The 24,385-nt window shown below is 40.2% G+C and overlaps 1 protein-coding gene across 2 annotated transcripts in view; it reads right to left on the reverse strand.

The window, feature by feature from the left end:
• LYPD6 (LY6/PLAUR domain containing 6) overlaps positions 1-24,385 on the reverse strand; it is an 85,601-nt gene that overhangs the window by 19,524 nt on the left and 41,692 nt on the right. For both annotated transcript variants that reach the window (XM_089520048.1, XM_089520049.1), the window contains exons 2-3: positions 11,700-11,889; positions 1,187-1,285 (exon numbers count right to left, since the gene is read on the reverse strand). In XM_089520048.1, the coding sequence (XP_089376174.1) occupies positions 1,187-1,285; positions 11,700-11,817 (217 nt within the window). In that variant the 5' untranslated portion in view covers positions 11,818-11,889. The remainder of the gene's footprint in view (positions 1-1,186; positions 1,286-11,699; positions 11,890-24,385) is intronic.

Raw genomic sequence — 24,385 nt, forward strand, 5'->3', positions numbered from 1 at the left:
GATGTTGTAGTCTGGAAAGACCTGCATATTCTTTGTTTCCAGAGGCCCATTACCTATCTTCTCCATTATGATTGTTGAGTTGTCAAATCTATATAGCCGGATACAAACAGGCATGAAGTGCCTATTTTAGGGTTAGGGACCATGCGGCAACTGCACGGTCCCTAACCCTAAAACGGCATGGTACTGCACATTGCATAACATTATGTAATGTTGCCGCGCAGTGCTTATGTAACAAGTGCGCCATTGGCGCACTTGGTACACTGCCCCTGCAGCTCAAAAAGAACCCGTTTTTTCCGGGTCCTTTTTCCTCCATAGGGAAGCCGCACAGTTTGGCAGCTGCAGCTTCCCTCCAGAGGAAATAAGGCTGCCGGCAGGCCGCCCTTTTGAAGCAGTCTGTCCCTCACCTCAATGTCATTTAACACCTACATATGTAAATATTGTGCCAACCCAGAATGAATGCAACTACTACCACCTTTCCCACAAGTTAGCTTGATTAATTCTGGGATAGAACTAACATCAGATGCCCAGAATTTATCAGACTTATTTTCCCAAGACTTACTGGAATAATTCTACCTGGTTTCACAACCTCACACCCTCCTCCCCAATAAGCTCAGTGTCTCTGTATATGCATGAAGCCTCTTTATCATTCCACAGCAATAAAAAGGGGCAACAGGAAAGAGCTAAGCAGGCCACAGCCTGCACAGCAGCACTGAATGTTCTCAAATATGCAAAAAGATAGCCAAGGTTATATTTCTCACAGAAACTTAAGTACATCTGTGACATGCTTAAATGAGTTGTGCATACAAAGCAGTATAAAGGTCACTTGGTAGGCTGTAATGTCCCTACCATAGACAAAGGTGAATCCATATTGTAGGAATAATGCAATCTGATACCATTTTAACCACCATGGCTCTATCCTACGGAATGGGGCTTGTAGTTTTGTGAAGCTCCAGCACTCTTTGGCAGAAAAGGCTAAAGATCTTGTAAAACTACAAATCCAGGTTTCCACAGGATGGAACTACAGCACTTAAAGTGGTGTCAAACTGCATTATATATACAGTATAAATGCATTCTAAGTCCTCCATTTCTTCAAATAACTTCTTAGGGCTGATGATAAAGCTGGACTCTTGTGAAAAATTAGCAGAGCATGATAAGATATTCTCTAGCAATACAGAACTTTCCTTACCTCTTGGGCAATAGATATCAGGAGCCCACTGGTTGCATTCATAGTTGTCTACTGCTTGTTCACAGGTAAAACATTTGAAACCACCTGGGTACGGAGTAGCTGAAAAATGTAAGCATAACAATGAAATTACATTATGGATTTATCCTAATCTCCATCAATCCATAAACACAGAGTGAGCTAGGAAGCAAGGCATTTTTTGAATGAGTTGCTCTTGTAACTAATTATTTGTGAAGTAATTCATGAAAATCGAATTGCTCCCCCCACCCAACCGGTAATGGCCATAGTTGTAATTCACTACTAGCAGTGGAATGAGAGTGGACAGCTCCTTGCTGTTAGTTGATGGCTGTGTGTGCTTTGACTCAATCTAATCAATCAATTGGGAAGTGGAAGATTCGAATGGGTAGCTGCCTTGTACTACCAGCTTGTGAAGTATTGGGCAGCGAGCAAGAAGCAGAGGATGACAAAATGGCAGCCAGCAACAAGGAAAGCAGGTGAAAGAGAGAGAGAGAGAGAGAGAAAGAGAGAAGGATGCACACTGTTGACAAACATGAGCACACTGAAAACTCAGGCTAGTAGGAAGCTTTTTTAAAAAATTAGCCTGCCTTTTCTACCATCCTCCCCCATTCTGCTCTAATAAGATATTGCTGCCATCACCAGAAAGAGAATCAGAGAGAGTCAGTTAGTGAGAGTACACAGGGGCAGGTGAGAGGGATGCCTTGTCAAGCTGGTTGTCCCAAATGGTGGCATGAACCACACACATGCACTGTCTGGGAAAGAATTTGAGGGAGTGGGAAGAAGGTGTAGGCATGAGTTTCAGAGCAAGTGATTGATGGAGATAATTTTTCAATGGCAGTTAGAGTCATCTCTAACTCCAGATATTCTAAAGCACCAGTCTCCAATATTTTCAAGCCCAGAACTCGCACAAACTGAAATTTGTAAATGTTAGACACAGGCAGTTCTCTGCAAACTGTCTAGTCCAGCCCCTCATTCTCAATACATTTAATCCTGAGCTGGAGTCTTCAACACATAACTTCCTGCAAAGAACCTGTTAAACCAATTCCTTTGTTTGTTAAGACGTTAAAACATCAAGATGTTTTTCCTCATGCCCAGCCAAAATCTACCTATTTTAACATAAGGCACATTAGATCTAGCTCTCCCTAGAGAGCAGCAGAGTATATGCCTTCTTCTACACAGCAACCCATAAAGCACTTGAGGAATATTCTTATATTCCCCTCCAACACAGACTTCTATTTGTTCCCTTGGCTAAACTCATCCAGTTTCCTTCCCAGGACTCTTTCCACAAATGAGGTATTTTCTATACTAATGCCAATCTGCTCTCTTCCAAGAAGACCAGGCAACTCAACAAAGGTAGAACTTATAAAAACTAATCCTTTCCAGACTATCTCCAGCCTGGCCACATGGGCCCCTTGAAGTGAGGTACATCCCCCTGTGGGAGGCAAATGAAAGATGGATTCTCAAGGGATGTATAGTGCAGCAGTGAGCAAAGAAAACCAGAGTGTGAAACTGTGATCCTTCTCCTCCCCCTCACAGCTACAAGAACTGTGCAAACAGGTAAATAACAGGAAAATTCAATCTCCTAGACTGTTCCAGCCTTCGTATATTTTAGCAGCCTCAAATTGCCAACTAATGCAGAAAGTATCATTAATAAAGTCACTAATAACAATTCACCCATTCTTTTCCATTGGACAGCTGTTAACATTTGGCCATGATGCCACCAAAGATTCTACAACTAATCTTTCTACTGGCAGAGACCCAACTAACTACAACTACCAACATCTATTCTATAGTCTTCTCAAAGTGTGATATCTATAGACAAAAAATGCTTCAATAACAGAAAAAATTAAAAAAAAGAAAGAAAGAAAGAAAAAGAAAAAGAAAACAAGAAGAATACTCCAACTTAGCTGGCAAAAAAGGTGAATTGCTGCTGGATAAAACCATAAAGCCAGGTAGCATCACTGTAGCATCTCTACACTCATAGTATCTCTACACTGCAGACATGCAGCACAATTCTATGAATGACTTCTATGCATGCCTACTCAGAGGGCATGTCTGATCTACTTACTCTCAGATATGCAAGTGTGTTTCATATCACAACCCTAAACATGGACCGTTTAACAATTTGCTTTTTGCTGCTTGGACTACTTGGATGAGTTATCTCTGCACACTTGTAGACTTGGATGAACATCTCCACACAGAAAGCATGTGTAGCAGATTATCATTATATCCATCATCTTGAATTCCCAGGATTCTCTGAGTAAAAGCTGTGGCCAAGCTGGTATAAATATCAATATATTGTAAGCAAGTTGCTGAAACCTCCCCAAGGCTAAGGATCCTTCTTTACCATGAATCCTCAGTATTAACTTCACTAACTGCACTAGCCCTCCAAAACACTAGTTTCAGCTTAACTATGGGAAAAGAGATCCCACCTAAAAACTAGGAAGACCTTTTTGACAGTAAGACCCATTAGACAAAGGAATACACGTCCTTGGAGGTTTGGAGATTTTTAAATAGAGGCTGGATGGTCAACCATTAGGGATGCTTTGATTGTGTCTTCCTGATGGCAGGGATTCAAAGGGAGACCTTGTGGTCTCTTCGAATGCTATGATTCTATGAAGCATGTGAAGAACAGAAAATGGGACAAATGATAAAAACTGTAGTCTGTAAATTTGCAGTTCTTAACAAAGTACTGGGGGGGGGGGGGGTAGAGTTGGAAGAAAAGTTCCTGTGGAGGTGTGCCATGTTTGGTTTCACAAAAAGAGTGTCAACATGTAAAACTGGCTTCTTGAGCTAAGATTTCACAATCATCTTGATCAACAACATACAACACTAAAGTTAATTTTATTTCCAGGAACACTGTTCACTATATGGCCTTTGAAATATTTCTTTCCAGAAAGGCCAGAATTCAAGTATAGACTTTTCCTTCTGTATTCTCTAAAAGCCATTATAAGAATGATTACTTTCTTCCTGTTTGGGGGGGGGGGGGGGAGAAGAAAACCTCTTATAGTGATTGTACATTGGCAAGTAGCCTGTATCAGCATCATATATCATACTATCATTGGTAACTTACAAAAGGTGCCTCGGGCCATAGAACACTTCTGTAGTTTAGTCCTGTGTTCTGAGAATGAATCAATATGTTTCCTAAAGAAAGATTAAAAGAAGCCTTTACACTCTATGCTAGGACTGGAAACAACTCCTTGGTGACTATCACCTTCTCCAACACCCATAAATATGATGTCAAGGTATATGTTTCTAATATCAGAGTATTTGAATCATCTTTATTTTATGGAGTAAATCCATCATATCAGCAACTGTTTGCTAGTGCAGTGGGAACTTCTCCATCTTTTCCCCCTGCAGCTCCTGTTTGCCTAAAAACTTGCTTAGGGAAGGGCTGTGGTGAGATATAATCTGCCTCCTGTTTGTCTATAGAAAGCAAAGTTTGGAACATTAGGTTTGAATTTTAAAAATTTACTAATGTTAGAAATCTGAATATTAGATTGGGAGGGTAAAACAAGGAAATGTGGGGAAAAGGAGAAATGTTCACTTAATTATCCAAGTGCTCAAAACTTTAGTAAAGTACAAAGGAATTCAATTTACCTTGAATAACAACAACAGAGGCTGGATGGTCAACCATTAGGGATGCTTTGATATTATTACAACAACAACAATATACAACACCAGATAATAGGATCAATAAAAATGAAAGAAGAATTGAAAAGACTCAGCATTCCAACTTGTCACGCACTCTTAAGAATTTTTATACAGTCCTATGGGGCACCAGTCTTTAGCCCTAAAGGCCTGACATTTTCAAAAGTCCCCAATTGTCTAAGAGCCTCCTGAATTCTGCCAAGTAAATAAATCACCTTCCTTCCCACCTCCCACTCATTCCCTCGCCATTTTGTTTCTTCTTCCTCTTTATTCTCCACAGGGCAGCCAGCAACAGAAGAGATTATCAGATGAGGGGAAATGCCGGGAGTAAAAGGCATACTCCTGGCATAATCGCACAATTGCACTGAAGATTTTCAGACAATGTCGTGCTCATCCAGGACTTATCCCATGAAGATCCAGGAATGCTCCAGCAACAAATCATTCATGGGGAAGTCCCAGGAATGGCTTAGTTGCAGGAGCATTTCTAGATTTTCATGGGATAAATCCTGGATGTGTCTGAAAACCTTCAGCATGATTGCGCGATTATGCCAGGAGTATTCTACTCCCTTTTTTTCCTCCGTCTGATAATCTCCACAGAATAACAAACCAGAGGGCCTTCTCCTGAACAAACAAATCACTTCCCCTTTCCCCTCTCCCAATTCTATTCATTTCCTTCCAATACACAATATAGCAGGCAATATGCATGCGGGTCATTTCCTCAAATCTTAAAACTTCTTCTTCTGGGGTTCTTCCTCTTACTGATTCTGGGACAGAGAGAGAGACTGCCATTCCACTCAGTTACCAATTCTAAAAGTCTAAAATAATTAATTTGTTAAGGTGCGGGATTAATTTAAGTATTAATCAAAAGAGCCAGCATGGTGTAGTGGTTTGAGCGTTGGATGAGGACACTGGGAAGAGAGCAGGGTTCGAATTCTGGCTTGGCCATGGAAACCCATGGGGTGACCTTGGGCAAATCACACATTCTCAGCCTCAGAGGAAGGCAAGGGCAAATCTCCTCTCAACAAATCTTGCCAAGAAAACCCCACGATAGAATTGCCTTAAGGTCACCATAAGTTGGAAACGATTTGAAGGCCACAACAGTAACAACGGACAAAATGTTTTGGTGTGGGCATTACTCACTCTTTTCCGGGTTGTGATTGTTGTTTGAGACCAAATGTTATGTTTTTAATGTATACTTTAGAATTATAGCTGGGATGCTCTACGGCAGTTGCGAATGTGTAATCTCAAGTTAGAGACTCGTTGCTATTACATATTCACAAAGTCCCCCAGTCCTTCCTTACTGAGAAGCAGCTGCTGCAATCGATGGAGTCCAACAGTGCCCACGTATCCCCTTCACATGAATGATCTCTGGCATGAGGGGGAATTACAACAGAAGTTTATGCTGTCACAATGGGGACTGCTCACAGGAGGGGATGGAAATAGTAGGTAGCTGCTTCCCGAACAACAGGGGAACAGGCTCCCATCGCTCAGTGGCTGCTGCCCAGTAAGTGGTGTTGGGAGGCTGGGCCAGAATTCACTGCATAGCACCATAACTTTGGTGCTTATGCATCTGTAAATTCTGTAAAGGATTCTGGTCTTAATTTATAATTTAATTTATAATTCACTGTTCGGTGCCTTGGCTGTCACTTTAGGTAGAAAGACAGGATAAAAGCAGAATAAATGAAACCACTGGCACTTCTTGGGGCTCTCCATAATTTGTTTCTTCATATTATATTTTGAATCTGGTGAGTTGCAAAGGGACAGCGTAAGATAACGCCTTGTCATCAAAAAAATTGCCAGCACTGGGCATCAGGTATTTTAAACATGTTTTACATTCACAGAACTGCCACTAGAATCCCAAGAAATGTGGGCAGATGTGTGATGACCAACATACAAAAGGACTGGAGAAAAGAATCTAGGCTCCCAAGTCACAATTTTCCAGTTTTGGTTTCTCTCTCCAGTGCTTTGGCATAAGAGGGCAGCAAAAGTAGAAGATGCCAAGCAACTGCATTTTGCCCTGTCAATACAGTTTGAAAAATAATATTTACAAGTAACTAACAAAGTGGCATAGGATACTGAACATGCGTAAGAAACTCTTGGTTGTATATCTCATTTCGGCTTCAAAGCTAGACAACCTACTTTTGCTCAGTCTTTCCAATACAGGGACAATAAAGCCATGCCATACAACAGGGGTTGCATAGCTTCTCAAAATGGAGAGAAGAAGTGAAAGTGCCTCTCTCCCTATTGCCATTTTCAGAGTGTTTGTAGAAGAATGTGGAAATATTTGGAGGTAATAAAGGGTTCTGGAGTGCTTGTGGGAGTGGGTTGGAGGTATTTTCCTATGTTTTCATATGTTTGGGAAACACTGAGTGATTTGAGGGGAAAGGTTACAGGAAAATCATACCAAAATATTTTTTAATTATTATTTTTTTTTTTGGCAGGATTGGGAGGACTAGCGAGGGGACTCCATACAGCATTGGGATCACACTTTGCTCATCCCTGCTCACTTTTCTTTATTACCTAAGGATGACAAGTATTATGATTCTACATTATGGTCTATATTGTGTAATGTTACTGAGCTACACAAAGGCACTACTGAACCTGCCTAGTATATTGCAAAGATGAGTATCAGAACATGAACAAAAGTACTCAGTGAGCACTGGGCTCCATCAGTGCACATCAGCACTCCCTTGCCAATCTCCCGATGTACATTGGGCTCTACCAATGCACATCAGCAGTTTCTAGTTTGGATGGGTATCAGAAATGTTTGATACTCATCAGCATCCATTGCACATGGGTATCAATGCATATCAGTCTTGATGCACAACAGTCACGTAATTGATTCCCTGAATATGGATGTTGTAAAATTGCTCAATTCTATTTCACATAAATGCAACCCCACATATGTAGTATTTATTTATTTCATTTATTTCATTTATACACTACCTTTCTCCCAGAATGGGACCCAAGGTGGCTCGCAGAAGGAAATCAATCAAAACCAATTTTTAAAATAATTAAAATAATCACAATTAAAATAATAGCAAAATATTTTAAAGATCCAAAAGTTAATAAATAAATAAAACACAGTAATCCCCATAGTAAATTCCAGTCAAAGTTTGTAAGGATTACGAAGTCAACACATGTGATGTGCTTTCCTCACACTGGAAAGACAGTGGTGTTAGTGTTGCAAAAGTGGACTATCATTTATCAACTGGACCTTCCACTCCTACCACCTCCTTAAATCTACTACAGAGATTCTCTAACTGTTTGGACCAGATTTAGCAGCATATGTGGGTCTGCACGGGGATGAGAACGTATTTTACTAGCAATATACCTGTACTGTTAATAAAGTGGTAGCATTGCACTGGGTATCCTTGTTAAATATGGATGGATACCAATAAGCACTATTTTTCCAACGTAGTACAACTATTTATGACCTATGCACCATCTCCTTGGACCAAGGGAACATGTTTTGAGATCCACCACATATAGACTTAAACGAAGCGTCAATTTTTATATAAAAATGGTAACTAGTTCTCAGTGTAATCAACCTTGCCTTCTGGAAAGACAAAGGACAGTTGCCCTTCAGCACTCAGTTAATAAGATACATATTTATTACTGAATTATTTTACATATGTATGTTTCCAAACAAAGTTACTACAGTCGCGCCTCCGCATATGCGGACTTTTTATAGGCGGCTTTGAGCATACTCGCTCAAAGCCGCGGGCATGCGCGGGGCGGAAGGGGCGGCGCGTCCCATTCAATTGAATGGGCGCGCGCACCCGTTGCGCCCTGCGCGCCGCCGCGCCGCCGTGCACGAGCCCCATTGGAAACAATGGGGCTCGTGCATAGGCGGAATTTGCTATACGCGGAGGGATCCGGAACGGATCCCCCGCGTATAGCAAGGTTCCACTGTATTGGTAAGCTGTTTTAATAATTCCTATTTAACTGTCTGCATTTATTGCTATAACAATTTATTTTTTCCTTAATAATTTTTTTCTGCACTTTATGAGAAAGACTGTTTTCTTCTTAAACAACAATGAAAAAAAAATCTAAGAACGACAATAAATAGCTAGATTGCATTATATCTCCCTGCATTCCTATTTAGCTATTTATATTTATTCCTAAGATAACTTTTGATGCTTATTTGTCAACCTATACAATCCCATTATTCTGAATTGCAAAAGAAAGTCTTTTCATTCTGTTTTTAAAAAATGAGAACATCTATACCAAAAGCATATTTAAAAAGAACAACAGATTGTATTATTATATGAACATTGTCCTATACAGGTTGAGGATCTCTTATCCAGAATTCTGAAATCTGAAATATTCCAAAATCTGTAATTGTCCACATGAGTGGCTGAGATAGTGGCACCTTTGCTTTCTGATGGTTCAGTGTACACAAACTTTTTTTCAAGAACAAAATTATTAACAATAATATGTATAAAATTTCCTTCAGGTTATGTTTATAAGGTGTGTACAAACCATAGATGAATTTCACATTTGGACTTGTGTCACATCTCATTATGTCTCATTATGTATATGCAGATATTCAAAAATAAAATGTAAAAATCCAAACTCCAAAGTACATCTTGTCCTAAGCATTTCAGCTAAGGGAGACTCAACTTGTATAGGGATATATCTTCTATATATGGACATAGACACTATATGAAAGAGAATATAAAACCCAGATTGATAGTGTAGCTGCCACAATTGATAGTGTAGCTGTCAGCTCTTCCAAAGAATTTGGATTAAGCTAAGTGTACATTAGAGAACATGGCTAGCACAGGTGCAGAATGAACCACTCCTGCGGTGAGGAAGGAAATAATCTCCCACTGTTAGGACTCCATGATGCTATACCTCCCATCTATATAAAAGAGAGAAGCAAAGAGAAAAGGGAGAGAGATTGGGAAAACTCCTGAGGTGCTTGGCACTGTAAAAAGAAATTACTGGTATTGAAAGAAAGTTTCAAAGCACAGCAGTCACAGCTGTGAGGGACTCTAGTTTTGGCTCATGATCAGAGAAGTTACTAAGCCTGATAGACTGTGGATTGAGGCACAAGGCCACAATCCTTTAAGAGAACTATTCTAAAGCAAATCAGTAGAAACTGCCCAGTGTCCCAAGGTTGCCTGTAACTATATCTAATCAATGACTTCTCTCAGTCAACAATAACATGCCTTGTATCCAATTGTAAAGAAAAATTGGAAGACGTGTGTGTGTGTGTATTAAAGATTAGCATTGCAAACAAAGGAGGAGAGTGAGACTGAAACGAGAGCCAAGAGAGGTTGCTTTTAGTTCGGAGTAGCTGTTTTAAAACCACCACAAAGACCAAAACTTGCCTTTAATTTGCATGTGTGGTGTTACATGGAGAAATTAAAGACAAACTGTTGAAAGAGGAAGAAGGGAGTCTAAAATTCAGAGAAGAATAAATGAGATGAGTAACTTACAGCAATGAGCAAGGATCCACCCCAAAGCCAGGTAGGTGGCACTATTATTACAGGAGGCAGTTACAGCACCTTTGCCTGCCGGTTTGCCTTTTCTGTTCCTCTCATATAACATTATTATTTTGAATGGTTTCAAAACAACTGGTTTGTCAATCACAGCTAAGGTAAGGGCCAAACTGCATATCATATTTTATATTATTATTATTATTAAACTTTATTTCTAAAGCGCTGTAATTATACACAGCGCTGTACAAAGTCGGTAAAATTAAAAAGTATATAAAAGCCTGCCCAAGGTGTACATTCTAAGATAACAATAAAAGAGGAATAGATAAAATTACCATATAGAAAAGAAAAAACAAATTAAAAACATCAAATATAAAACAAATCACATCACATCAAATATTGTCAGACAGCCAGATGACAATCACAAATTCCCTGAGAATGCTTCCCTAAACAATATGGTTTTCAGCTCAGCCTTAAAGCTGGTAAGGGAAGTGATGAGCCATGCATGCAGAGGAAGAAGGTTCCAGGAATGAGGGGCAGCAAGAGAGAAGGGACGGATCCGGGATGGGGCAGAGAAAATCCTGGGTTGAAAGAGGAGACTTTGGCTACCAGAGCGGAGAGTGCGAGTAGCAATGTAGGGAGAGAGAAGATCGGTTAAATAAAGAGGGGCCAGCCCATGCAGGGCTTTAAAGGTGAGTAGCAAGAGTTTGTACCTGATGCGGAAAGGAAAAGGGAGCCAGTGAAGGGAGGACAACAGAGGGGAGACATGATCATAACGGCGAGCGAGTGAAATAATGCGTGCAGCTACATATTATATATGTAGAATGTAGCACAACTGCTGCCTTCTGCTTACAGAAATGTAAATGCAGGGGATCTAATCTGGGTGGGATTTTGTCCCTACTCTAGTCCCAATATGGACTGAGTTCCTGGCATCTGTAATTTCTGTAGAAAACAAAAGAGCTTCCATTAAAAAGTGGAGCCTTTTTTTTCCTTTGCAAATTCCAAGTGATAAACCTAGATTTGGGCTTCAATAGATGCCAAAGGGTTGGAAAGCAATAGCATTCACAACAAAATTATTTTATACCAGTGATCCTAACTAGTCACTGACCGGTCTGGCCTCTATAAAAACGAATTACTGTTTTTGGACTTGTGGACCTAACAAACACTAGAGTTTTCAGGATCCCCACTTGGGCGAGCACCAGCTTTCAGTGACCTAGGAAATCTCCCTACTCCACAGTATTTTCCCTCTTTAGAAAGGTGTTTATCTTCTGCAGTGGCTAGGGTACTCAACCCATCCACCATTTCTGCTTTTTCAACATTAACTTGTCTCCCCATTTCACAGGGTTTGCATAGAGATGGGTGCCTCATTACATTATAAGATGCTATTCCAGGAGACTTACTTGAAGGGTGAAGGTAGACAATATCTTTCACTGTGAAGTCTCGGGCTTCAATTCCCTTCAGGCAGTCTGCTACCAAGCTAAGGAGCAAGACCCAGGCCAGTGTGGGCCAAGATTCCATTGCAGTGGGGGAGCCTCAAACATGCGGATTCTTTGGGAGTGTGTTCTTCTTGCATCCGGATGATATATGCACCTAAAAACACATGAAGACAAATAAACAAACAGATGAACAGAACTTAAAGCTAGAATCCAAATCTATATACAATCAAGCTGTGCAAGAAGAGTGAAAAGAAAAACTGACACCAATTTTCAACAGAAGTGTGGCTTGTTCACTCTGATTTTTGCTCTCCACTCCACTTGTAGCCACTCTGAGTTGAAATGAAGTCCTCCCAATTCTGGACCCTCTCCCTTCAGAGGATGGCACTTGGAACACAACTTGGCACTTGGGTACAATTTTAAACACTGTAAAAGATCTGAAAATGCAGAGTTGATTCACTACCCCTATGGCACTTGGATCCATGACTTCCAAACAAGAAGCATCTGAAACAATCTGTGGCTGGAGTCCTGTAGACTTGTTAGTGAAATATGCAGGTGGCAAGTCTAACTTCTGAATATGCCTCTTGTGCTGCTGTTGCAGAGGTCTGAATTCTCTACTTTCATCACACAATGACCAAGCCTCATGGGGGGGGGGGGGGGAATCATTTTTCATGGTGCCTCCCTACTGCTTCACACATGACCATGTAGTGGCCAGGGGAGAATGGGGGAATGGCTGAGAAGTGACTAGCTATGTGCCTATAACCACATGAGCAATGATGAAGTCATCCTCTGGGACCTCCCAAGAGTTCTCCAGAGGAGCAGGAAGATTATGCCATACAAGACATTTTCCCTATGGGCACCAACACACAAGGTGGCCTATGTTACAGTATAGACATACATTAGCCAAAACCCATGTAGATCTGATTACAGGAAATCTTAAATTTAAAGTACTCATGAGTGGAAGATAAATATATGATTTAACTAGACTTCAATCAAATGGGTGTCTTTTTAATTCTATGGACATTAGAATAAGATCACAGAGTTTCTGACCAGGATAATCTATTCAGTCCATTGTGGTTATAAAACAACACACCATAATGTTCAGAATGAAAATCCCAGTCAAGCGTCTAGAATGAAAACTAAATCTGCAACTCTGGGGAAAAAGGCAAGTTTAGAACACCTGGTAAAATTCCACACTTCCTTTTATTTATTACAAAGAGCCCTGAAGTCCACTGAGAACTATCACCTTCAACATGTTGGTATTTTTTTATTTTTAAAAATCAAGAAATTATTATTGTCAAGTTATCAATGAAAATGATTATTTGCAGGGAGCCAGAATGGCATAGTGGCTTGAGAGTTGGACTGTGACTCATGAGACCAAGGTCTGATTCCCAGCTCAGCCATGGAAAACAACTGGATGACTTTGTGCAGGTCATGTACTCTCAGCCTCAGGGGAGTGCAATGGCAAACCTCTTCTGAACAAATCTTGCCAAGAAACGACAGGGTCACCTTAGGGTTGCCATAAGTCAGAAATTACTTGAAAGCACACAATAGCATTAGCCTTCATCTTTTGCAACTAAGTTTCAGCACACTAAGATGCCTAGGAAGTTATAATGACCAGAAATCATACTTTCTGAGGTCAAGGGCCCTTTCACACTACCCAGTTACATTGCTACCAATCCACTTTACCTGACAGTTTAGGAAGTGGTACTTAAAATTCTCAGCCAAGGTGCTTTTCTGGTGCCTCTGGTCAAACTCCAAGCCCCAGGATCCCACAAAATGCAGCCACAGAGCAGTTAAAATGTAATTGTAGTGCTGTAATTTTCTAGTATAAAAGGGCCCCAAACATGAATCCACTGAACCCAGATATGTCTCTCAAGACACTAGCAAGTCCTATTAAGAGTTAAATGCCATTATTCCACAGATGATTTATCAGAAGTTCCAATTAAGCAATTCAATTATCCCCAATTTACAACTAATTGAAAGAACTCTAAGAGAACTCCTGGAGAGGGTGTGAAAGCACTGGCTTGCTTCCTTTGGGTAGTCTTGCAGTGTAACTCAAGCTTCCTCTCTCCTCCCCATGGAAAAAAAGCAATTACTTGAGAGTAGTTAATTACTGGTAAGTAAGTGGGACTAGACAGCTTTGAAGAGGTGCCATGCAAGTAATGGCCCCTCACTGTCTCCACTTGCCAGAGAAGCTTTTCAATACCTCAAGCCTGTCCAAAAACAGGTAGGCTCATTTTCTGGTAGAACCTCTGGAGAAAGCAATTTTAATTGACTTTGCAATAGCTTTACACCTTAATTTGCACTCTTAACAGTAGCTTTAAAAGAATACCTCTGTACACCACCCTAATCAAACAAAGTTGTAAAAATGATGTACACTACACAGTGAGTAACAATGCAAGATAGGGTTAAGATTCACAAAACTAAAAGCTATATTAAAATAACCAAAAAGGTTATTCAATTTTATTTATTTATTTTACTTTATATGCCACCTTTCTCCCAGGATGGGACCAAAGGAGGCTTCCATTAACAAATTTAAAACATTTCCAAAAAGTTTAAAACCACTTTATAAACCACACTAAAATCCTCTATAACTGATTAAAAACCATACAAAAGTTAAAAACAGATAAAACATACATTCATATACATACCCAAACTATTTAATTATACAGGAAATATGCAATCAGATGTACAGTGTGATCAGGTCCAGTTATTAAGCTTTATATATTTGTTCAATTTTATATTGATCTGGGCCCTTGCTAAGAACCTTATTTTTATCATATGCTCTTTAGAAGGAACAGTGACATCAGAAACAGGGAAAGGTATCTTCCACACATTATTCATACATTGGCCTACCCTTTTCTAGTTTATCCTTCACTGCAAAATGAAAACAGATTTACCATTTAGACCAGATGGGATGCCAACATGAAGTGCCAGCCATAACACATAGGCAGTCAAAAGCAATGATTGATCTCAATCATGCGTGGGCATGGTTTTATTTTGGGGAGGCTAAAGGCTATTTTCCTAGTTGGCCAAATCCTTGAGGACTCTACACATAAATGGTACATGACTTAAGAGAAGAGCCTAGTCCAACCTCTAGTCTTTTTACAAGAGCCTAGTCCAACCTCTGCTTTTCTTGTCTTCCATCTAGCTAGAAGTTTTTTTCCAGCATTGGCACTGGGAAGATGGTGAAAGAGGGCAGAGAAAGACAGACTTTCAGTGCTGGGCTGCAGCAGTGTGTCTCCAGTAAACGATGCAATAAAACATGACCTGGAAAAGAATGGGATTTTCTACTCTAGGCAATTTTACTGTAGCTGTGTGTGCTTGTGTACAACAGGCAAGGGAAACAGTTTCTTTAAAGTTCTTTCAGGTTAACACTGTCAATGAAAAATTAAACGTTTCTGCCAAAAGAAAATAAAGAAATGGTTCCAAGTACCCCACAGCACAGTATAATAATGTAAAATATGGTTCTACACTTGGGAAAACCCATTTCCAAACAGAGAATACATATTTTACAAGAAGGTAACTTGCTTGGTGTAGTGGTTTGGGTGTTGGACTATGACTGGAGACCAGGGTTCAATTCCCAGCTTGGCCATGAAACCAACTGGGTGACTTTGGGCAAGTCACATGCTCTCAGCCTCAGGGGAAGGCAATGGCAAACTACATCTGAACAAATCTTGCCCAGAAAAAAAATAGGGTCACCATAATTCTGAAACAACTTGAAGGCACACAACAACAATCTCATCCAAGCTGTTGTGTTAAAAATAATTCTCAAAATACAGCGCATATTACTACCAAAGATACAGGGTGCAGCAGAAACAAGTGTCACTGCAGATGTCATTGCAGAGCTTAATTCTACTCCAATTAGTCCGGGTTCAAGGAGCAAAACATGATCTAATGAAAAGCATTAGTCCATTTGGAGTCATCTCTAAGACAATGGACTGGTGTATTTGCATTGCATCTCTTTTTAGAGCTCCAAGTAAACAGGAAAGATGTATAAAACCAGCTGCATGGGCACCAGGTTCCTCCTTACAGCTGTGTCATAGAAATCTCTGTGAGTGCATAAAGCCAAGAACTAGAGATAAAAGGCAGATCAAACGCACAAACTGCAAAATCTCCTGGGAGAGAAGAGGGAGCAGTGAATACACTAAAACTGCCCCAGGCCAGAGCTATTCTAACATACTGTATGCACATTACCACCAGCTCCCAAAGACTAAGCAGACAAGTCATCTGGATCTTAGTCACAGCTGCTATCATGTTGAAAGCACATTTACATACTTAACTACAGAAGGCTTTCTATTTGCAATTCATATTTGAGAGATGATCCCTTCTATGAAGTAAACAAAGCAAGAAGGGGAGGATAAAAATAAGATAAAGAGTTATGAGCAATCCCTGTTCTTTAATCCCTATTGAGGACTGCCAGTGCAGTGCTTCCTGAATGACAGCGCACACTTTTCTTCTGCTCCATCAGGACAACAAAAAACAGCCCACGCAAAACAAAGCTAAGCACATAGGCAGCCCCTGAATAAATATTCCTTCAAGCCCTGTTTGTACTGAAAGGATTGGGGTGAGGTGGGGAAAAACAGAGGGAACTAAGCGTGATGTGAACAGTCTGTAACCTAAATGTTGTGGTAGTGGTTGCTATGTCCCTTCAAGCTGAGTCCACTTTATGGCAACTCTATCATAGGGTTTTCATAGGCAGAGGTTCAAAAGAGGTTTTCCATTGCCTTCCTGGTGGGCCAGGAGAAAAGGTATGCCCATTGTCATCAACTGGATTTCCATGGCAGAGTGGAGATTTAAACCCTGGTCTTCTGAAGTCCTAATCCAGCACTAAAACCACAGGATCATGCTGATGGTGTCCTTCAGAAGATAATTCAGAATCCCATTGAGTGCTTATATTTTTCTGCTGGTTAAAGAACCCCCATCCAGCATAAACTTCTCCTTTATAGTCCCTGCCCTATTTTCGGCAACCCTTACCTCTTCACTAGTCACAACAATATTAACCTCATTATGCCCTCCCTCCCAAACCTCCTCCTTCTCTGATTTTGGTCAACTTCCAATTATTCATTCCTACCTGTTCTTTTTAACTGTAAACTCATCTGCTCAGACTTTAAAGCATCCTTTTACTTTTCCCAATTAACTTATCAGCTCTGTCCTAACATTTGGCTTCTTGACCCAATTTCTTTTTCCTTTTTGGTATCTATTACTCCTTTGATGCTCCCTCTTTTACTGCATATTTATATCCTTTGTTCTTGTTGCTGTGTGCCTTCAGTTTGTTTTTGACTTATGGCAACCCTAAGGCAAACCTATCACAGGGTTTTCTCGGCAAGATTTGTTTGGAGGGGATTTGCTATTGGCTTCCTCTGAGGCTGAGAGAATGGGACTTATCCAAAGTCACCCAGTGGGTTTTCCATGGCTGAATGTGGATATGAACCCTGGCCTCCCAGAATCCGTACTCAAACCACACTATCCTGGCTCTCCATATCCTAGCTCTTCCTATTTGTGTGTTCTTCTATGTTACACTTTTTTTTTCTGAAATAGCTTGACTTCTAATCCTTTGTACTTACCTGTTGCTTTCACTTCTTTTAACTTTTTGTTTAAAAGGTCTTATGTTCAGGGTTATTATGCACATGTTTCTCATGTCCACAGATGTTTGTCAGTCCAAACTAAAGTAGACCCATTGAATCAATAGCAACTCGATAACTCAATACTTAAAGTAAGTTTCACTATTCAATGGTTGGGGCGAAGTCAGATTTAAGCCTATCTTACTTGCTATTCTAAGTCCCTTCTTGTTCTATTTCAACCTGTTGGGGGTTTTTTACACTTTCATTCAACAAATTTCTCTAATTCATGTTTTCAGTATGAGGCAAAACAGAAATTAGTTTCTTCTTTCCCTTTCTATGTCATAATTTCAGTTGTTAAATATAAGTAGATTCATATATTCCTCTACTACCAAGCCTTCTCTTATGTTGTGTGACTTCAGGTCAGCTTAAAGCAACCCTAAGGTGAACCTGTCATGGGGTCTTTCTTGGCAAGATTTGTTCAGAGGAGGTTTGTCATTGTCTTCCCCTGAAGCTGAGAGCATGTGACTTGCCCGAGATCGCCCCGTGGGTTTAATGGTCAAGCTGGGAATCGAACCCTGGTCTCCAGAGTCATAATCCAACACTCAAACCACTACGCCACACTGGCTGTCACACCTCCTCTTACACTCCAGCTTTTCCCATCAGTCTTAAACACTTTTTACATATTTTCTCCTCACTATTCAGCTCATACTATGCCATTCATCCTGCTGACTTCATTAGTTTCCATTTTCTTCTAATTTTCCCTTCTTCCCTACAAAAATCTTTGTAATCTATCTTCTCAGTAGTCACATTTTCCTTCTATTTTTATTCAAAAACAATTTTAGTGTGTGCTCTAGGTATTAAACTTTTCCATGGTAGTATAAAATGTAAAAAACAACACAACAAAATAAAAGGGTTCAATACATTCTGTTTTAATTATTATTATAAGTTACCTTGACTGTCAGAAATAGGGGAATGATGGGATAATACATAATGTGATAGACAATAACAAAACAGACATCCCACCCCACTCCCAAGTTGTTAAAACCAAGAAACGATCCTGCAGCAATACTGGACAAACTACAAGTCGGGAGAAGACCGAAGAAAATAAATAAGCCTTAGAGGCTTTCTAAGGACCTGCAATAATGGAATATGGTAGAGAAAGGGAGCCAAGAAGAATCTTTATCACGCATCTTATTGTAGGCATGCAGGTCAAGGTATCCTTCATGTAACATGGCACCAAACCATTGAAAGCCCAGCTCTTGTCATTGGGCTACAAAATATCCTAGCATTCAGTGCAGCTGATGTAATATAACTGTCCCAAGAAATCAGAGACATAGTCATATTAGTCTGGAATATTATTATGAAAAGGGATCTTGTAACACGTTTGACATTAACTTTATACAGGAAATAGACCAAGTCTACAAAAGCTTATGCTACAATGTCTATCGCTCAGCTAGTTTAAAAGATGCTGCAAGATCCCTATGCATACTGTTGTCCCATGAACTGTCAGGCTAAATATGACTAGACCATGAAGTGACTGCATTCATCATCATCATATAACATATCCTTAACAACCATTAAGGAAGCCCTATGTAAGGCACAATAAAATAGTCTCCCTAATGTGCCTTTGTCTTTCTTTAGCTTGTAAACCTCTGGGATAAGCCCATCTTGTTTTTATTTTTGGACAGTGTCTAACTAGTTTTAGGCACTTGTATTATATTGTTATTTTAAATATATTAATAGAAAGTATTAAATCATGCTATTAGCATATTTATATAATAACAACATGTACTGATAGAAAAGCTTTCTGAAGCAAAGCTCAGGCAAGGTTGTTGGAAAGTTTATAATGTTTGTAAGAGAAGACATCCATCACTAAATACTAGAGGTCAACCTGTGGTAGAAGGACACAGATACCCTGTCTTCTTCTGAAATGTTTAAAGTGGCCTTTAACAAAAAGAATACTCACACTCAATTACCTTTTGCCATCTATAAACAGCATTATGAAGGATGACTGCAATATGCAGTCACACACCCAGCTAGCAAGAAGGAGAAGGCGGTCATAAAGTTAAGGCAAAATATTTTATGCTGTTATACTCAAACAGAATAAACTGTATCATTCCAATTATACTGTACTCTAAGCAGAAGAATACCAATGCAATGTCCTTCTCCAGGATTTGGTTTTTCTCTTATAGAAGAGAATATAGTTTGCAGCAAATCCAAGTGGTTCTACAAATGAGCTGTTCTGGGGAAGATTGCCCAAATACCTTGAAGCTTTAAAAACAAAACAACTCTCCTGCACTTTATTTCTATATTTAGCTCATACAATCTTCCCATGTATCCTCTTCCCCGATACTCTGGCACCAAAAGCTGGCTAACTTGAAATTCTCTCAACCTTACCCTGCTCCCGGCAAGCAGCAACGCATCTTCCCCAACGTCCGACAGGACTGCTCCTCCCTGGCCTTTTGCTCTGAAACAGAGCTCCTGAAGTCACCCGGCAAATTCACCAAGCAGCAACACAATTGTTAATTTGTCAGATCTGATTAAGATGGCGACATGTTGTCTTCGCTATCACCAGCCCAAGGAGACAATAGGAGGCTGGGGATAATAAACTGGAGCAGAGACTTGCCCATGTGCTCCAGCAGCAACAGCAGTAATGAAACTTTTAATCCTCTTGAACGTTGGGCTGGATTTACGGAGTGCCTCATGGCATTCTGTCTGCCCCATCTCCTGGACTGGCACTTGATTTGTTATACTCTAATGGGCCTTTGCGAATACAGGAGGCCACTACCCAAGCCAAACAGACAACAATTTGCTGAGATGAGAACGTTCCGCTTTAAGTGCCTGGCAGGCCTCATTCTTTGCAGTATATCTAACTTAAATTAGCAGGAATTCAAAACTAGTGTGCCCCCATCCCAAATGTGCATCTGTTGCATTAGATGGAACTGTGTTTAAACTTTGCTGGAGCACGTAGACAAGTCTATACTCCAGTTTATTTTTCTGTTTTCATCAGAATAGGCTGAGTGTAAAACTTCTCCCACCAACATCTACCTTAATCTACCTTTTAAAAAAACTAACTCTGAACTTTAGGCTTTAAAATAATTAGTGCAGCCAATCCAGTAATTAATCATACATTTAAGATGTGCATTTTTAATCTGTCCTGTCTCCTCTGAAAGAATGCTAATTGCTGGCAGCGTTGCTGTAGATGGTGCAGCCTGAATTTGACACGGCTTTTGTTTGGGAAAGACATGATTTCTGTGTGATATTTTACTCAACTGAAACAGCTCATTAGCTTCTTCTGTTTTCAAGTGTATAAAAATGTTGAAATCATTATCCAAATCTAAAGAATCAAGCTGTCAAAAAACATTAAACCCATCAAACCTCTGTAGATCTAGTACATGCACTCTTGTATAATTATTCCTAGATGCCTTATTCTCTACATATATTAAGACTGTTTAATAAACATTTTGTGGTGATATTATCAAAGTAGCTGAGCCCAAAAGACAAAAAGTTCCACTGAGAAGTGGGAACATGTTATTTTATGTGTACCACTCAGAAATATGCATTTGGAACTACACAGTGGGTGGGATGGGGGGGGGGGGGCCTATGGAAATCTGAGTTAGAAAACAGCTGCGGGTAATAAAGTGCAGAATGCACTCTCTTCTTATCTTCTAACAGGAAAAAAAAAGAAAAAGAAAAAACTATTGTGACTCAGTGACATGCTTCTGTATGCAACAGGCTCCAGAGACTCCCAGATATTTGGTAAAAAGAAGTCAAAGGGCTACCAATGTTTGGAATCTAAACTTATATGCCACCTAACTAGCTATATTTGCACACAATGCTAAAACGTGGTTTAGCAGTACAAGAATTACATTCCTGCCCTTTCTCCACTCTGTGTATTCTTCTGGCACAGAGGCAAAGCTCCAATTTTTTAAAAAATTAGACAAAATTTAATATAGTGGTTTGAGCATGTTGGACTATGCCCTGTGAAGAGAGACCCAGGGAGCTGGACATGTTTAGCCTGGAGAAGAGAAGGTTAAGAGGTGGTATGATAGCCTTGTTTAAATATTTTAAAGAATGTCATATTGAGGATGGAGCAAGCTTGTTTTCTGCTTCTCCAGAGAATAGGACCTGAAACAATGGATGCAAGCTACAGGAAAAGAGATTCCACCTCAACATTTGGGGGAACTTCCCTACAGTAAGGGCTGTTTGATAGTGGAACACACTCCCTCAGAGAGTGGTGGAGTCTCTTTCTTTGGAGGTCTTTAAACAGAGGCTGGATGGCCATCTGTCGGGGATGCTTTGATTGTGAGTTCCTGAATGGCAGGGAGTTGGACTGGACAGCCCTTGGGGTCTCTTCCAACTCAGAGCCTGTACAGACATACCATTCTATGACTCAGGAGATCTGAGTCCAAAATGCCACTCAGCCATGGAAACCCACTGGATGATCCTGGACAAGTCACACTGTCTCAGGAAAAAGCAAATCCTCTGTGAACATACCTTGCCAAGAAAACCCAGTGACAAACCTTGAGCCTGGATCTTGTTTGCTAAAATAAACCAGTTTTAAAACATGTGGTACTAAATTTCACTGTTTTAATAGAAAAATTATCTTGTTGGTCAATGGCCATGCTGGCTGAGAAATTCTTTTGAGCTGTTCTTCAAAAATGTAACTTTTTCTGTCTCTGAGTTCTTCTTAGCTAAAACCAACCACTGTACTCTCCAAACATCATGGCAAATTGCAGTCACCTTCTTGAAGTTGATGAGGCTAAGGACAAAGGGCAGGAGTAGTCTATCTCTTGCCAATTTGAATATTTATTGCCAAGCATATGAAACTCAGCTCAATCATCATGTCATGTACTGAATGCTAACAGTAAAGGATTTCTGAAAAGATTGTTAGTGTTAAAACAGACCTTAATAGGCTCAAATCCTTTTCACTCCTGCCAGGATTTAGGCAATTGCTAGAACGATTTGGGAATATACACTACCTCATGTTCAATGGTTTTGGGTGTATCTTCCACAAATTGCTGGAATGCAAATGTAATAAAGAGAATTTCCTTTGCAGTAGCTGCTCAGGATAAATGAAGGCTACAGGCATTCTGCCTGCCACCTCATTTCTCATGAGCTCACCTTCCACAATTGCATAATTGCTGTAACTAGAGAAAACAGAGGGATACAAAAACTTCATAACAATCATCACATGTTTGATTTCACAGAAGTGAGACTCTTCCTGTTACTGTTGTATTTGGAAGGGTCTCTTTATGTTTCCAGAGAAGGACAGGCACAAAGAAGAGATACAGGCAGGAATAAATGGAGTGAAATTTGAAAAGAAGAAAGGGCAAGGCCGTGCTACACCTGCATGAACAGAACCAAAATCAGAGATTCGACTTGAGAAATGTCTCTCTGCCAAGTAACAGTGCAGAAAAGATGCCTCACCACTGAATGTTCTCTAAAGCCGATCCAAGACAGAGACCACTTTAAAACTACCAAAAAGGAATCCACTCTTATATGCAAATCTTGTTTCTTCTATCTTTAGGGCAGCCAGATAAAAGAGTTTCTTCATCGTAACAGTGACTTTTGTTGTTGTTGTGGGCCTTCAAGTTGTTTCTGATTTATGGTGACTCTAAGGCAGTGGGTCTCAACCTTCGTAATGCCACGACCCTTTAATACAGTTCCTCATTTTGTGGTTGACCCCCAACCATACAATTATTTTCATTGCTACATACAAATACGTGTTTTCCGATGGTCTTAGGCAACCCCTGTGAAAGGGTTGTTTGACCCCCAAAGGGGTCCCAACCCACAGGTTGGGAACCAGTGCTCTAAGGCAAACCTATCATTGGGATTTCTTAACAAGCTTTGTTCAGAAGGGGTTTGCCTTTGCCATCCTCTGAAGCTGAGAGAATATGACTTGCCCAAAGTCACCTGATGGGTTTACATGGCCGAGCCAGGATTTGAACCCAGAGTCCTAATCCAACACTCAAGCCACTATGTCACGCTGGCTCTCATAACAGTGGCACAGCAAACAAAATTTTGATAGGAGCAGTTGGTCATGCAGGACAGAGGTAAAAGTTGTATCTCCTGAAATCTCCTTTCCTATCTATTTATTAAAAATGCTGCCTATTTCTGTCTGCTTTTGATCACCCTCTTTGCATTCCTTAAAAAGAAAAAGAACAAGGAGCCATTGCTACAACTTGAGTTGGGGTATAAGCCACTTGTGAGGTGAAAGGCACCTGTTGTAAGCCAATGTGTTAACTGATAGAATATTCCAGTAGTGCTACTAAATCCCAAATAAACTTTGGTCATGTGTGTATTTTTATTCATTCGGACATTCTCCTATTGGTCTTTAATTCCCTCACTATGACAACCATTCTCTTGCTCCAGGGCTGGTTATTTTGACATTTTTTTTCCAGAACAGCCAACATTTGTTCGATGTTTCAAGCATTTCCCCTCCATCCACAAATCTCTCTCCTTCCGACATTGCCATTCACTTTTTACTTTCCACTTCTGCTTCTCTTCCAAGCCTTGGGAAAGGTCAACTATATTCTAGCCCGTTTTGACGTCTCTGGGCAGGCTTCATTATATCACATTGTCATGAGCAAGACCCAGAGTAGACACGGTGAAGGGGTTCACCATCCCACCTCAATTACAGCAACCAAGTATGGTCAAACAGTCAAACACAATTAGTGTACTAATTACTCTCCGAAAAGTGGACCGTCGAGTCTTGCTGCTAATTACAAGTTGCAAGTGGAGTTCACAGAGCTAGAGAGCACAGCCGATTTCTAGGCAGCACACGAATATGCTCTGTTTCACACACACAATTTCTTTTCCAATCTCACCAAACATTTGTTCATATCTTGCTTTCCCCACCAATAATAACCTGAAGGTACTTCTGTACATTTAGCACATTCATCATAAGATACAAAGTCAATCGCAATAATTGAAACCAATAGAAGCAAGAAATACGTCAGGTTACATTTTGAGGTTTCTGTTGTTTGAAATCCCGTGGAAATAAAAACCTTTTCACAAGACACCTAAACATCAGAGCCAAGATTTCTACCAAAAGAATTCCAAAGATGGAGCACAATCATAGCA

Source organism: Sceloporus occidentalis, unplaced genomic scaffold, assembly GCF_023333645.1.
Source record: "Sceloporus occidentalis isolate IW3139 unplaced genomic scaffold, rSceOcc1.0.p SCAF_4, whole genome shotgun sequence".
In the NCBI taxonomy this organism is placed as follows: domain Eukaryota; kingdom Metazoa; phylum Chordata; class Lepidosauria; order Squamata; family Phrynosomatidae; genus Sceloporus; species Sceloporus occidentalis.